This window comes from Girardinichthys multiradiatus, chromosome 6, assembly GCF_021462225.1.
Source record: "Girardinichthys multiradiatus isolate DD_20200921_A chromosome 6, DD_fGirMul_XY1, whole genome shotgun sequence".
Lineage (NCBI taxonomy): Eukaryota > Metazoa > Chordata > Actinopteri > Cyprinodontiformes > Goodeidae > Girardinichthys > Girardinichthys multiradiatus.
Window position 1 is genome coordinate 5,351,352 of NC_061799.1, and position 16,509 is coordinate 5,367,860.

At 40.2% G+C, this 16,509-nt stretch overlaps 1 protein-coding gene across 5 annotated transcripts in view; it reads left to right on the forward strand.

Moving 5' to 3' along the window:
* Positions 1-16,509, forward strand: part of st3gal3b (ST3 beta-galactoside alpha-2,3-sialyltransferase 3b) — an 80,267-nt gene that overhangs the window by 28,284 nt on the left and 35,474 nt on the right. For all 5 annotated transcript variants that reach the window (XR_007038772.1, XM_047369119.1, XM_047369120.1 and 2 more), the window contains 3 exons: positions 7,353-7,416; positions 7,495-7,590; positions 11,945-12,131. Coding sequence is in view for 4 of the 5 variants with exons in the window: in XM_047369119.1 (XP_047225075.1) it covers positions 7,353-7,416; positions 7,495-7,590; positions 11,945-12,131 (347 nt within the window). In the remaining variant the exon portion in view is untranslated. The remainder of the gene's footprint in view (positions 1-7,352; positions 7,417-7,494; positions 7,591-11,944; positions 12,132-16,509) is intronic.

Here is a 16,509-nt window from a genome sequence, read left to right on the forward strand (position 1 = left end):
TGTTTGACTGCTGTGTGGTCTGTGGAGAAGTAAGTAAAGAACCTCATCGGAATGTTCCTCCTATGGAGGATTGTGGGCAAACATTTTTTGTAATCCAGTGAAGCTCAATACACAATAACTGTCTCTTGCATAAACAGTATCTTGATGACATCATGAGCTTCAGGTTTTCAAGTCCTTCTCTTTTGTGTGCAGTCTTTCATGGTGAATTGGCCACTGTCTCTACATGCTGATCCAGGAGGAGTGAATGCTGCTACTCATTGACTTGATGCAATCTGTTGGGTTTCCTCAGATAGAAAACTGTTTAACCAATTTGAATAATAAACGGAGTTTGACTGTGTTGTTTGATAACTAGGATCAGCTGGAATGTATTCACCTGACTTGGAATCTGTCTGTCTGATTTGATTGAATTAACTTGTTTTGTTAGGTGCCTTGAGACAACATGTGCTGTGAATTGGTGCTATAAGTAAACTGAATTTAATATTTTTCAGTCAACATTGCTTTGTGCAATTTTGCTATACCATGAGTTTTTTTTTCCACATTTACATCACAATGACAATTTTGAATATATTTTACAGGGTCTTATGAAATGGATTTGTAGGATGTAAAGAAAATGATGCGTGTTCTTTTATTCATAAACAAAAATTGTGAGTGTGGCATGCATGTGTATTGTTCTCCTAATCAGTACTTTGTAGAACTACCTTTCACTGCACTTACAGATCTAATCGCTTTGGCGTATGCCTCTACCAGCTTTGCATGTATTGATACTGAACTTTTTGCCTAAGCTTCTTTGCAAAATATCCCATTCTCAGTCAGATTGATTGGAGCGCATCTGTGGACATCCAGTTGCCAGTTGGATTTATTGTGGACTTTTACTGGGCAATTCCAATACATGAATATACTTTGATCGAAGTTATTTTTTATGCATGTCACTCAGCCTTTAGAATATTTCATTCAAAAAAATCCTTGTAGTTGCACATATTGGTATTGCAATGACATTTGCAAATAGATATTTTGTGGAGCTCTTAATTTAAACCATTCCATTGTATCTCCGACTAAATCTTGAGGTTGTTGTGGTGCTGGAAAGTGAGCCTCCACTCAGCCCCAACTCTTGCAGCAGGCTTTCATCCAGGATTTCCCTGTATCTGGCACCATTCATTGTACCATCAGTTCTTAACAGCTTCTCTGTTACTACTGAAGGAACTCATCCTCACAGGATGATGCTGCCACCAACATGCTTCATCATGAGATTTTGTTTGATCAGGATGATGTGCGATGTTAGTTTACTTCCACAGATGGCATGTAAGCTAGAAAGGCCAATGTTGAAACTCATCTGAATGGAACAGTTTGCAGTATCCCTAAATGACTTTTGACAAACTGCAAAAAGGCCTTCTTAAAGGTTTTTTTCTCACTCGTGGCTTCCTTCTCCATACTCTGTTGATAAAGGTCAGATTTGTGGAGTGGATGACTTCTAGTTCTCCCATCAGCACTTTCTCCCACCTGAACTGTGGATCTCTGCAACTCCTCCAGAATTACTATAGGCTTCTTGGCTGCTTCTCTGATTACTGATGTTAATCCAGTTTAGGTGGATGGCCATGTCTCGGTAGGTTTGCAGGCATTCTGTACTCTTTCCATTTTACTATGATGGAATGAAGAGAGCAAAATCTAAAATAAAATCTAAAATAACTTAACTGCTATGAGTTGTAGAAAGTGAAGTAATTAATGTATAACTGCAATAATAAACATGTTGGATTATTTTAGAAGAAGTAGTAATAATTGTTACTTTCTGATTTAAATAAACTCTTCAATTATGTTCTACATTTCATTTATAAAATTTAATTTAATTACTGTGAAACTATGATTTACATAGCAGTTCATCATGCCATGAGAACACACCATGAGGGCCCCACCCCCCATCCTGCTATCATTGACAAACTTCATTAAGTATAGTTTTTTAGCAAGTGGCAGACAACATAGGTGTGTTGTCCTGTTTGATACCGCCCTATCAGCTGGACTACAAGCAGAACCAGGATCCAGTTCTTACAGGAGCATGTCAGAGTGGAATCTTTTTCCTTGCAACACGGTGTACAGCAGGCTTCTGTTTGACATAAGCTTTTCAGGGAGTGTTTTCAGGATAATGACTTTAACTGGGAACTTGATGTTCTTGAACACTCTAGCTGTAATGCTTGAGTTTGAAGACCTTGTACTTGTCTGTTGAGCTTAATACACTGCAGCAGTTGAGATAGTAGACAGTACCATGGGAACTGAGAAGATAACATTAATCTCTTTCACATGTTTCCAATATTTCCATGCAGAAGGCACGATGAATGTTACCTTTGTTCTCAGGCAAGTTCTTTGCTCTCATTTGAACACTGAAACACACACTCACACACAGCCATTATGAAAAGAGCACTCCCTGTGTGAGTGTTACACCTGGTTTCTGTTTTCTCCATGGACGGTGATGGCAGCGAGTTTTCCCTTTGAATTCTACTCATGTGGAGAGATGATACGTGTGGGTCTTGAATAGAATGCCACAAAGGATTCCAAATTGATAACACGGAGTGGTGATGGCGGGTTGGAGCTTATTTTTACTTCTTATTGTGCCAAGAGGTATCTTTTGCCACACGTCTGCCACAGCCTGAGAACAGATTGTCTGTTATAGCAACATAGGGTCATTTTAAAATGTATCTAAATTTAAAATTGGTTCTCCTTTGGGGGAGTTTTCTCTTATCAGATTTACAGCATCATAATTTTTTTTAGGTAGATAAACGGTTGTTGGTGCAAGGTTTGAATTTTTCCACTGCAGTGGCATAAAAGTCATAGTAGTGGTTCATAGTAGCTAATCACTATGTCGTTTAGTTAAACACATCAGAACAATAGAATAGCCTGTTTTTAACAACACTGGCAAAGTAATTTCATTGCTTAAAGGGGACGTATCATGCTTTTAAATTATTTTCACGCTTAAAGTGGAACTGCAGTGCTTTAGTCTGAATTCCTTGTTATTGTAGCTCTGCAGGTTCCTCTTTTATCCCTGTTCTGAGGTGCATCTGAGAGCAACTGGTGCGGTCTCTTTAAATGTTATTGAGGCACTTCACACCCCAACCCCTTCAGGTCAAAGAGCACCTCGTTTGGCCATTTTTGTAGTTTAATAACAGATATGTTATCTAGCAGCGCAGAAATAAGACAAAAATGGCAAAAACAATGCAAATAGTTAATGTAATAATACTATTCAAACATGCAGTAAAAAAGCAGCACAGCACTAACATAAGCAGAATGCACAATGCTACTGCTGTCAGAGCAATGGCAGGACGTCATATCAATACACAATAAATTTATGTCTAAAATAAAGTTTGTTGACATTTTAGTGTTACTTGCAGCTTACCGCTTTGCTGTGTCTGTTGTTTCCATAAACAGAAGGAACTGACCTCTAAATCAGATGAAGTCTTTCAGCAAATCCTTCTTGATACTGGTTGAGGTTGTTGAAGGCACTCATCCTTCATGTGGAGAAATGGGAACTTCCCCACTGATGTGGGAACATTTCCATAAAAAATAAAACATAACCAGGCACTCTGAAGAGATTCTGATGCTGGGGGATGGTGTAATGAGTTGTGTGGGTTAATATACCCAACAACCGAACATTTAGACTTATCTAATAACTGCGTCGGCATACTTAAGCTTCGACTACAAAATTACAGCAATAAATATAAATGGCGGCTTCACGAAATTGGTAGCTGGAAGTCCATGACCTTGTTTAGTTGCACCGCAGCAACTAAAAAACCTAAAACTTAACTTAAAAACCTATCTACGCAGCACCTGGAGAGACTAAATTAAACTTTTCTGCACTACTACAGACTCCAAGTACACAACAAAATATATTTAAGGGCTAAAAAAGTGGATTTTGCATGATATGTCCCCTTTAATGTTTTTTACTGAGCTTAAGCCTCCAAGGGTGACTGTTTCTTGAGACAGAGTATGATAATCATAACTGACTTCTATACATATTCACATAGATGATGGACATGCTCCACTTTATCTAAAATGCCAGTTTGTTAAGGTCTGCAGATAATCTTGCAGCAGTAAAGCTGTCCACGCAGTGTTCACTGCAGTGAACAGCTGTTTAAGAAGCCATTTTCTTGTATAATTAAAGGGGTGGTGGTTTACCTCAGACATGTAACCATGGGGAAATTATGTATCATGATTATGACAGTTCTGTTTAAAATGTTTAAAAATATTCCAAAGGTATTTTTAAGAACTCACTGATGCTAAAGCCAGCAACAAAAACCCATTTATGAGAAAAATTATTATTGTTAGTAGGTTTAGTAGTTTATCAAATTTCACTAGTGCTTATTATTAATTGATGTCCCAGATTATTTTTGTCCAGATCAGAACAAACTTGTGATGGTTTGTTTCTCTGCACTGTTGGTGTTTTTAACAGAGTAGATGCTCATCAAACTGCATTAGGAAAACCCCTGAGAGCATAAGCAGACACTTGGTTTCAATGCTGGTAGTCTATAAAATCTAAAAGCTAGAAACAGGTTAAACAGAAAAATCAGATCATTCTGAATATTGGCCAAAAGTTACCTTACTTTCCGTTGGCTGCTGAGCAGCTTGTGGCGCCTGCAAGGAGTAGCTTGTTCATGTTGTGTCCTCCTGCAGCCTTTAAAGACAAAAAAACATGTTTAAAATCCTTCCCAGTTTAAATCCTGATATCCCTGTTTAACTTGGTACAAACGTTTTTTAACATTGTGGTTGTCCTTATATTTTTACTATTAATTTTAACATTTAACAATAAAACACTATAATCAACTAAAGAAAATCGTACCAGAGTAGTCATTAAAATCAGTAACTGTAACACACCTACATAAAAGTCCTGTCAGATGATGAGTTCAGATTTTCTGTTGTGAAGTTCTCTAAAGGTATCGTTGGTATTAGTTCTCCTCTGCTTATTTCAGCCAAGTAACATCAGTTCTGTGGCCAAGTGGCCTTGGCTGAACCTACTGCTGGTATCACTGCAGTTATTATCCAGTTCAATCATCAACCAATGAAAGAGATTAGTTATACTCTTAAGGCGACTCTTTCTTACCATGTCTGTGTTTATGTGTTATTCTGCAGTCCTTCTGTTTTACTGCTAAAGAGTTCTTTCTTTTTTTTCCTCTACAGTTCCAGTCTGGGACTAATGTCTAGGCCAGCAGCCATTTGTCTATGAGTCCATCGTGAGACATACTTGTCTGAAATGTTTACCTCATACATAAAACAATCAGCTTCTATGCTGTTCTCTGGAGCAGAGCACGGCCCAGTGTGATTTTTCACTTTTTTTACCCGCCTGGATCCAGGTGTGGTCCTCCTCCGTGTTTATGCTGCTTGGGTGATGCTTGATGGCAGACATCGACACCACATCCAAACAGTAAGCTGTGGCTCTGCAGGTTAATAGCGAAGACCTTTACACAGGGTAGATGGGCAGTAATGGCTAACAAACAGCTGGGCTGCACTGTAAAAATCCATTTTAGATCTGTTTTTGTTGTCTCTTAGGTGTCAAAGTAGATCAGTTATGCGCGGGGTTTAAATTCTATAGTACTAAAGCCTAACTTCAAGTTTACCTTACAGTATTTGCCCCTTACAGATGTCTGTTTTGTTTTTTTCAGGCTTTGTGGTTTTAGATCAAGTTAATTTTATTACCAGACAGAGATGGGCTTAGTAGATATAACATGCAGTTTTTATATGATGGTTTTATCTAAGCTTAAAGATCATGCCAATTTATGGTTATATAGATTTGTCTGGACTTTGACTAGGCCACTTCAAATCTTCATTTTGTTTTTGTTTTTTTGCCAGTTAGAGCTGGACATGCTGGTTTGCTTTGATTTATTGTCCTGCTGAATACTTTAAAGCTTATGAAATGATGGCCTGGTTCCATGGTTGTCCAGGTCCTGCAGTAACAAAGCAACCCCTGACCATCACACTACCACCACCGTGTATGACTGTCATTGTGATCTTTTTCTAAAATGCTGTTTTACGCCAGGTTAAACAGGATGCACATCTTCCCAAAATGTTTTGCGTTTGTCTTTTCAGCCCACAGAATATTTACCAAAACTCACTATCAAGATGTAAAACACCATGATAGGGCCCTTTGTGTTATTTTTGGTCAGCAGTGGTTTTGGGGCTGGAACTCTCCTATTTTTGTCCAGTCACTTTTTCCCATTGTTGAATGATTAATTCTGACCTTAGCTAAGGCAAATGAGGCCTGCAGTCCTTTGGCTGTTGTTCTGGATGCTTTTGGCATCTTGTGAATGAGTTTGGTTTTTGTTTTTCCACACAGGGCCAGGTTGGTTTAGATAGCCGTTTCCCTTATTAAATAAAATAATCTGAAAACATTTATTGTTGTATTGAGTATGGTTGTATTTGTATGTTGAAATTGTTTTGATCTAAAACATTTAAATGTGATAAATGAAAACCGTCACAGCAATGTACAGACTAAACAAATATGAGTTTATCTGTAATAGAATCTGCACACTGAATTGGTATGGAAGATGATTTGTAGACGACATGGAGCTAAAAATATTCCAGTGGAGAAGAATTAAAGCATTGTCTAATACTGGAAGCATGACTCCGGCAGAATGTCTTGTTGAACACGACAGGTATGTGTGCAATGGCTAAACATCCTCCTCTCCCAGTGTGCTCAGAGGTGCTGGCCACGCAAGAAGATAAGCTCAGCATCGCAGGCTTAACCTGGAGAATGTTCTTGTTTAAAAGCAGCATTCCTCTCTGGGTGTTTTTTAAGGAGTTCCTACATACACACACATTACAACCATCCATGTCTCCTTCTTTTAGGTTTATCCTCTCTTTAGACTTTATTTACTTTACTGATCATTTAAAGGGTTGATTGGAGCACTCCTTATCGAATAAATGGAGAGAAGAGTTCTCTCCTCTAGTCTTTAGGACCATCTTGTTTAAGATCTTTCCATGATTTTGACACAGACCGTCTTGGCATCTACTGATCTTTTGAAGGAGAAATGTTCACACTTTTTAAATGTTTCAGCATCTTGATTTTTAGAATATCTGCTTATCTTCGATAGTAAACTAAAATGCTCCATCCATGTACATAACCGAGCAAAAGATTTATTCCTGGTGTCTAATTATGTAATCCATGAGTTGAGGAGTATGATACTAATGTAGTTGGCTCATTTATCTCCTAAAGAATTTGCCCTCTGCTGTATTTATACACAAAACCAGCTGGATAACAAAATACCTAATGTATTTTTAGCTTATATGTTCATGAATTCCTAAGATGTTTGTCCTCTTGCAGTATTTGAAACAGCCTACATTTCCATGTCATTGACTCTTCTTTCCTGTTTTTGCAGAGAGAATAATTGACAACATTTTAACTAACACAAAAAATTACGGACTTGGAGAGGAGCTAGACAGGTACTCACTCTTACCCACATCAACATCCAGTGTTTATTTTTCTCAGAGTTAACGATTTCTGCTTCTCTTTCCTTCCAGTCTCAACTGTAAAAGATGTATCATAGTGGGCAACGGGGGAATCCTTTATAATAAGTCCCTGGGTTCCCGAATAGATGAATACGATGTTGTTGTGAGGTAAGGCAAAGCAAGTTCTTACAAGGGAAAAATAAATGTGCACAACCTCGTTCAGTTTTATACACTGCTCAAAAAAATAAAGGGAACACTCAAATAACACATCCTAGATCTGAATGAATGAAATATTCTCCTTGAATACTTTGTTCTGTACAAAGTTGAATGTGCTGACAACAAAATCACACAAAAATCATCAATGGAAATCAAATTTATTAACCAATGGAGGCCTGGATTTGGAGTCACACACAAAATTAAAGTGGAAAAACACACTAGAGGCTGATCCAACTTTGATGTAATGTATTTAAAACAAGTCAAAATGAGACTCAGTATTGTGTGTGGCCTCCATGTGCCTGTATGACCTCCCTACAACACCTGGACATGCTCCTGATGAGACGGAGGATGGTCTCCTGAGGGATCTCCTCCCAGACCTGGACTAAAGCATCCACCAACTCCTGGACAGTCTGTGGTGCAACGTGACGTTGGTGGATGGAGCGAGACATGATGTCCCAGATGTGCTCAATTGTATTTAGGTCTGGGTAATGGGCGGGCCAGTCCATAGCTTCAATGTCTTCATCTTGCAGGAACTGCTGACACACTCCAGCCACATGAGGTCTAGCATTGTCCTGCAATAGGAGGAACCCAGGGCCAACCGCACCAGCATATGGTCTCACAAGGGGTCTGAGGATCTCATCTCGGTACCTAATGGCAGTCATGCTACCTCTGGCGAGCACAGTGGAACAGCATTTGTTTGGAGGGCAGTGTGACCCTCCAAAGAAATGCCACCCCACACCATTACTGACCCACTGCCAAACCAGTCATGCTGAAGGATGTTGCAGGCAGCAGATCTCTCTCCACGGTGTCTCCAGACTCTGTCACATCTGTCACATGTGCTCAGTGTGAACCTGCTTTCATCTGTGAAGAGCACAGGGCACCAGTGGTGAATTTGCCAATCCTGGTGTTCTCTAGCAAATGCCAAGCGTCCTGCACGGTGTTGGGCTGTGAGAACAACCCCCATTTGTAGACGTCGGGCCCTCATACCATCCTCATGGAGTCGGTTTCTAACCGTTTGTGCAGACACATGCACATTTGTGGCCTGCTGGAGGTCATTTTGCAGGGCTCTGGCAGTGCTCCTCCTGTTCCTCCTTGCACAAAGGTGGAGGTAGTGGTCCTGCTGCTGGGTTGTTGCCCTCCTACAGCCTCCTCCACGTCTCCTGGTGTACTGGCCTGTCTCCTGGTAGCGCCTCCAGGCTCTGGACACTACGCTGACAGACACAGCAAACCTTCGTGCCACAGCTCGCATTGATGTGCCATCCTGGATGAGCTGCACTACCTGAGCCACTTGTGTGGGTTGTAGAGTCCGTCTCATGCTACCACGAGTGTGAAAGCACCACCAACATTCAAAAGTGACCAAAACATCAGCCAGAAAGCATAGGTACTGAGAAGTGGTCTGTGGTCCCCACCTGCAGAACCACTCCTTTATTGAGTGTCTTGCTAATCTCCAAAGATTTCCCCCTGTTGTCTATTCCATTTGTACAACAACAGTGAAATTGATTGTCAATCAGTGTTGCTTCCTAAGTGGACAGTTTGATTTCACACAAGTTTGATTTACTCGGAGTTATATTGTGTTGTTAAAGTGTTCCCTTTATGTTTTTTTTGAGCAGTGTAGTTTTGTTGATGCCCTTTATAACAGTTATGGGCCCCTTAATAGGTTTAAATTAGGCTAATACAACCGCAGATGATAAACATTAGGATTATTATTTATTAAAGGACTAAACCAAAATGCAAAAGTACTGACTGGAAAAACTAAGTCCACCCTAACAAAATTTATAGAAATAAAGAGTGAAGGTGGCAGCCAGTTGCTGCTGAATAAAATAATGGAGAAATTAATAATCATCAAGCCTTTTATACCACCTTTTTATAAAAGCCGGAGTTCTGCTCTGGATTCGTCTGTGTGTTATCGTGCCACCAAGGTCTTAGATTAGCAATGACCGAAGAGAAACATTTTTTCCTTCCCAATAATCTAGGAAGACTCATGACGCATTTGTTTTTTTCCCCACGTTCCCTGTCACAGCATTTCAGGCATGTCGTATAAAGAAGCTGGTTGCCTACATCCAGGGCAGATTTAATCTACAGAAAATATATCTCAAGACAGAATCATAAATTTGTGATTAATTTTATTAATCGAGACTAAATCCATTATCAAAGTATCCAGGCCACATTGATGTAATAGTAACCTGTTTGTGTGACCTTCAACCATCTGGATTATTTGTGTTTGTAGGTCGCCGTAAGTGTAGATAAAAGTGTGTTTTTATTGAGTGGGTGTATGTGAGGGAGTTTGTCACGTGAAAGTGCCCAGTTGTTAAAGTGGTGAGAACGGTAGAAGGCCTGCAAAACCCAGTACATAGCATCAGAAGGCCCAGCAGCCCCGGGCAGACAGACACAAGGCATCATCCCAGGGCAGCCATATGCCCTGCAGAGAGGTAGGTCATTGGTTAGGCACAGGAACATCATCCCACAGACCCAAAGAGGCACAGGGCCAGACGTAGGGCAGGGACCCGCCTAACTCAGCCACGTCACCATGTCCCGCCGCTCAGACCAAGCGTAGGAACCAGTCTCTGCGGCGGCCACGAGCCCACACCCCACCAGCAGAAAGATTGCCCAGCACCAAGCAGGGGGAGGGAGGGATGCTTATCAGAGCACCGCATACATAAAGCCTGTCATCCATGACTCCAGCATACACTTAGGAATGTCGGAGAAAACAAGGTTGTCCCACGCAATCCTTGCTTGGACTCCTTGTTGATGAGGAAAAGAACACAGTGGTTAATATTTTAATAACATTTAATATTTGGCAAGGTTTTATTTGCTTGTTTTTAGCCTGAGCCATATTGGGTACTTACACACCACTCTCGCGAGAACTCTGCACATCCAGCTCCTCCTCAGCCCCTAAAGGACATTTTCAAACTATTTGGAGTTCATCACTCAGCAATGGTCATAAGTCAGACAGTTAAGACCTTTTGATAATCATCTCAGGAGCGAAAACACTAGCAGATTCACCCCAAAGTTCGACTGTATGTTGCTTAGAAAAACTACAGTGTTCTTCTAACAAACATGACATGAGTGTAGATGTTTTGATGTTGTGCACATCGTGGTTTTTAGAGAAACCTGAAGTAGGTATATAATCACAAACGTGTCATACCAGATGTCAAGCTTGCTGACGGAGGGGCGATCATGTGGGGATGTTTTACGGTCCCAGGATCTGGTACCTTGCACTGAGGGAATCACAAACTCCTTAATGGTTGGTCAACAACAGGACAATGATCCCAAAGACAGCAGCACGCCAACTATAGAATGGCTTAAATAGACCAGCAGGCTGTTTCATTAGCCCAGACGTCAGCCTTATAGAAATCCTGTATTGGACCTTAAGAGAGCTGTACAGAAACGTGTCTGTGAATATTAATGACATGAAGCAACATTTAAAAACGAGTGAGCAAATACTCCTACACAACATGAGACTTCTAAGGTTCATCAAAGACAGTTCAAGTTCATTTTACATCATTTTGAATTTCCTTGACTTTTTACACATAGCTTGTTTTTTTTTCTTTTGTTTTACTTGTTCCTGAATAGATAGTTGTGTAATACGACAGGTTACATTTTGCACAGCTTGTAACTTTGTAAGAATTATGATAGTTCGATATACCAACTGATAAAACTGAAGAAATGTAATGGTCTGTGTGTAGTTGTTAAAATCACTTACGAAAGAATATGGATTTAGGGATTCTACAGCTTTAGGTCCAGGAAAAAACGGTATTATGAATGATTGTGGTGGTAAGGTGATCAAAAGAAAGCTATTTTTCCTTAGCCAGTTTTAGAAAGTACAATGCATTCATAATTCTTTAAATCAGGTATGCTTTGAAGCTTAAGACCCATTTTACTTTTATTTAAATATTTAAAAAGGTAAATGAAGCCTCTGCACTGTGCATACATTTTTTAAGAGCCTTTTTTCTAATTTTGGGTTTTCATTTTTATGAACTGAATGCATTTTTTTCGTTTTTTCTTATGTGGACCTGGTACCTTTTTGCAGATATCACAACTTTAAGACAATCGTCTTGCCAGTTATGTATTTGACTTGTGTCTTTCTGTCATGATTTGAGCTTTTTTGACACCATATAACAGACTTGGAGTTGTCCTCACATAATGCACAAGGGATTGATTTATTCGTTCATTAGGACAGGTCAATGTAGAGTTGGCTTCTTGAGTAAAAATCAGCAATGTCAAGCTCCCTTGCTAGTATACAGTTGAACTGCAAATAAAGATTGAATGCAGATTACACTCATGTGTGCCTTGCTTTTGTTGACAGGTTGAATGAAGCTCCAGTAAGTGGTTTCAAAAGAGACGTAGGGACCAAAACCACATTGAGGATTACTTACCCAGAGGGAGCTATTCAGAAACCTGAAATCTATGAAGAAGACTCACTCTTCGTTTTTTCTGCTTTCAAACCACTAGATTTTAAGTGGCTGAAACAGATGGTCTTCAAGGAAAAACTGGTAAGCATAACTTCAACTTGTTGTTGAACTAAAATTCTGAATGCTGCTCTTTAGAAACTCAGGAAAAAATACCAACATAACAGTTCAGATATGCAGACGTATATGAAATGCCTTTATTGGTTGCCAAATATAAACGAAGACAAAATTACATTGTTATTAAGAAAGCTGTATGGATTCACAGTTTTTAGTCCATTTCACCGGCAGCTTTCCTTTTGACTGTTTAACTAATTCAGAGCAGCATCTGAATAATCTATGCTGGAAATGTGTTGGGTGGAAAGGAGAATTTAAAACAACTGAAACGAAAGGCATTTGTGTTCCCCTCTTTATAACCCTGAGGGGTTGTAATGCTTTATAAGCATTAACCCCCAGTATATCTCCACAGACTCCCAAATCACATAACTGTCTGGATTTGATCACTAATCATTGCTGAGTACAGATATTCATAGGAGAGTTTGGGTTCTTTATTTTCACTGTGACAAAAGCTATTTTATTTTATCCTTGTGAATTGCTGATGTTTCAGTTCCATTGACTGAGATTACATTAAGTCCACTCAGCACCCAAGAAAAGACATTACCTAGGAAAAATGTGTCCTGGGTGCTATGTTCAAGGCTGTACTATTTCACTAACAAGAAAGCTGTTCTACATTTACTGTCCTGCTGGCTGGTTAGGTATTACTTAAATGTACATTATTGTATTGTTTTTAATTCACTTTATTTTTACCTGTGAAAGTGTAATAAAATGAGACAAAGCAATTCATCATGAGACATGCATTTCTTTCAATCATTTGGTAGTAGAGATTTTTACACACTAAACTGACATCACAACCGGTCTTAAAGGCAGAACATGATGCAGTTTCATTTCATGTTGCCAGTCTCTCTGGAAAAATATGATAAACATTAAGCAAAAAATAACTAACTCTGACCTTGAGCATAGAATCTGTACCGGTGTGAGTCGGCACATTAATAAACATTGGAAAAACCAAGCAGTTAATCAGGAAAATGTAGCAAACAGACAACTTATCTAACCCCACAGCAGCTTTTGAAAATATAGATGTTTTTATTTCTGTTCTTTCTAATCAGCAGGCCCTGGCTGTAGATCACTTCGAAAAAGTTTTATAAGCCGACACATTTAATCAGACATACTATACTGTAGTGCTGCGAGCAACAGAGAGGTGGCGCACCACAAACATGACAATATGGAGGAATATAGTTGTAACTTAAGAATCTGAAGAAAATAAAAAGATGAAATCATAAGAATTGTCAGCTAAAAATGTTGACAGATTTTTATAACATCTATTACTTTGGCCAAGTGGAGCAGCCCTAATACTGTGTTGCAACATTTCACCTAAAACACAAATAGCTTGATGATTCATTTCTAAGGAATGAAATGGTAAAGCAAAATAGTTGTTAGACTTACACCTTGCTTCCACTGATGGTTTTTATACATTAAGGAGTTGGTGGAAGTGGCAGACTAACCAGTTTGATATGACTGTTCATTAGTTGGGCTTAACAACTCAAATAATTAAGTGTGGACTAAACTAGAAGACAGTGTTTGTCCTGATTCACAAATCCAACACTGGGCTTTGAAGGTTTTTTTTTTAACAACCAAACCATGCTGTTTTCAGCGTTCCCAGGCAGCTCTGTGACTGGAAGCACCATCGCAGTGGCACCACTCATAGAATACTATGCTATACTAATGTACACTGCTCAAAAAAATAAAAGGAACACTCAAATAACACATCCTAGATCTGAATGAATGAAATATTGTCATTGAATACTTTGTTCTGTACAAAGTTGAATGTGCTGACAACAAAATCACACAAAAATCATCAATGGAAATCAAATTTATTAACCAATGGAGGCCTGGATTTGGAGTCACACACAAAATTAAAGTGGAAAAACACACTAGAGGCTGATCCAACTTTGATGTAATGTCCTTAAAACAAGTCAAAATGAGGCTCAGTATTGTGTGTGGTCTCCACGTGCCTGTATGACCTCCCTACAATGCCTGGGCATGCTCCTGATGAGACCGTGGATGGTCTCCTGAGGGATCTCCTCCCAGACCTGGACTAAAGCATCCGCCAACTCCTGGACAGTCTGTGGTGCAACGTGACATTGGTGAATGGAGCGAGACATGATGTCCCAGATGTGCTCAATCGGATTCAGGTCTGGGGAACGGGCGGGCCAGTCCATAGCTTCAATGTCTTCATCTTGCAGGAACTGCTGCCACCCCACACCATTACTGACCCACTGCCAAACCGGTCATGCTGAAGGATGTTGCAGGCAGCAGATCACTGTCCACGGTGTCTCCAGACTCTGTCACATCTGTCACATGTGCTCAGTGTGAACCTGCTTTCATCTGTGAAGAGCACAGGGCGCCAGTGGCCAATTTACCAATCCTGGTGTTCTCTGGCAAATGCCAAGCGTTCTGCACGATGGGCTGTGAGCACAACCCCCATTTGTGTATACTATACTTTTTTTTTTTTTTACCGTGTCTTGTCCTGCAGAGTAGCGCTCAGAATTGTGTCTGAGTGCCAAGAAAAAGCCCAACAGATTTACTTTCACAAGTGGAGCATTACAGCTAACGCTTTAAAGCGCTGCTTGATATGTATAAAAAGAAACTTTATTAGAAACTGCTTTGGGATTATTTCAATTGTTACGGACACGGAGACAGAAATGGAAAGGAAAAAAAAGAAGCACAAAAGAGAGAAAAGGGGGAAAAAAGGAAAAGGGGGGGAGAAGGAGAAAAGAATGGAGGAAAGAAATAAGGATGAAGATAATACAAGATAACACCCTGCTTGCTTCTACACCTGCAAAAACATTATTACCAGCTTTTTTACCAAAACGTACACGTTACTTATCAATGCAAGATGTATTTCTTGGTAAATACGGCTCAATATAGAACATTTGTGTACAGGTCCTTCTCAAAATATTAGCATATTGATAAAGTTAATTATTTTCCATAATGTAATGATGAAAATTTAACATTCATATATTTTAGATTCATTGCACACTAACTGAAATATTTCAGGTCTTTTATTGTCTTAATACGGATGATTTTGGCATACAGCTCATGAAAACCCAAAATTCCTATCTCACAAAATTAGCATATCATTAAAACGGTCTCTAAACGAGCTATGAACCTAATCATCTGAATCAACGAGTTAACTCTAAACACCTGCAAAAGATTCCTGAGGCCTTTAAAACTCCCAGCCTGGTTCATCACTCAAAACCCCAATCATGGGTAAGACTGCCGACCTGACTGCTGTCCAGAAGGCCACTATTGACACCCTCAAGCAAGAGGGTAAGACACAGAAAGAAATTTCTGAACGAATAGGCTGTTCCCAGAGTGCTGTATCAAGGCACCTCAGTGGGAAGTCTGTGGGAAGGAAAAAGTGTGGCAGAAAACGCTGCACAACGAGAAAAGGTGACCGGACCCTGAGGAAGATTGTGGAGAGGGGCCGGTTCCAGACCTTGGGGGACCTGCGGAAGCAGTGGACTGAGTCTGGAGTAGAAACATCCAGAGCCACCGTGCACAGGCGTGTGCAGGAAATGGGCTACAGGTGCCGCATTCCCCAGGTCATGCCACTTTTGAACCAGAAACAGTGGCAGAAGCGCCTGACCTGGGCTACAGAGAAGCAGCACTGGACTGTTGCTCAGTGGTCCAAAGTACTTTTTTCGGATGAAAGCAAATTCTGCATGTCATTCGGAAATCAAGGTGCCAGAGTCTGGAGGAAGACTGGGGAGAAGGAAATGCCAAAATGCCAGAAGTCCAGTGTCAAGTACCCACAGTCAGTGATGGTCTGGGGTGCCGTGTCAGCTGCTGGTGTTGGTCCACTGTGTTTTATCAAGGGCAGGGTCAATGCAGCTAGCTATCAGGAGATTTTGGAGCACTTCATGCTTCCATCCGCTGAAAAGCTATATGGAGATGAAGATTTCATTTTTCAGCACGACCTGGCACCTGCTCACTGTGCCAAAACCACTGGTAAATGGTTTACTGACCATGGTATCACTGTGCTCAATTGGCCTGCCAACTCTCCTGACCTGAACCCCATAGAGAATCTGTGGGATATTGTGAAGAGAACGTTGAGAGACTCAAGACCCAACACTCTGTATGAGCTAAAGGCCGCTATCGAAGCATCCTGGGCCTCCATAAGACCTCAGCAGTGCCACAGGCTGATTGCCTCCATGCCACGCCGCATTGAAGCAGTCATTTCTGCAAAAGGATTCCCGACCAAGTATTGAGTGCATAACTGTACATGATTATTTGAAGGTTGACATTTTTTGTATTAAAAACACTTTTCTTTTATTGGTCAGATGAAATATGCTAATTTTGTGAGATAGGTATTTTGGGTTTTCATGAGCTGTATGCCAAAATC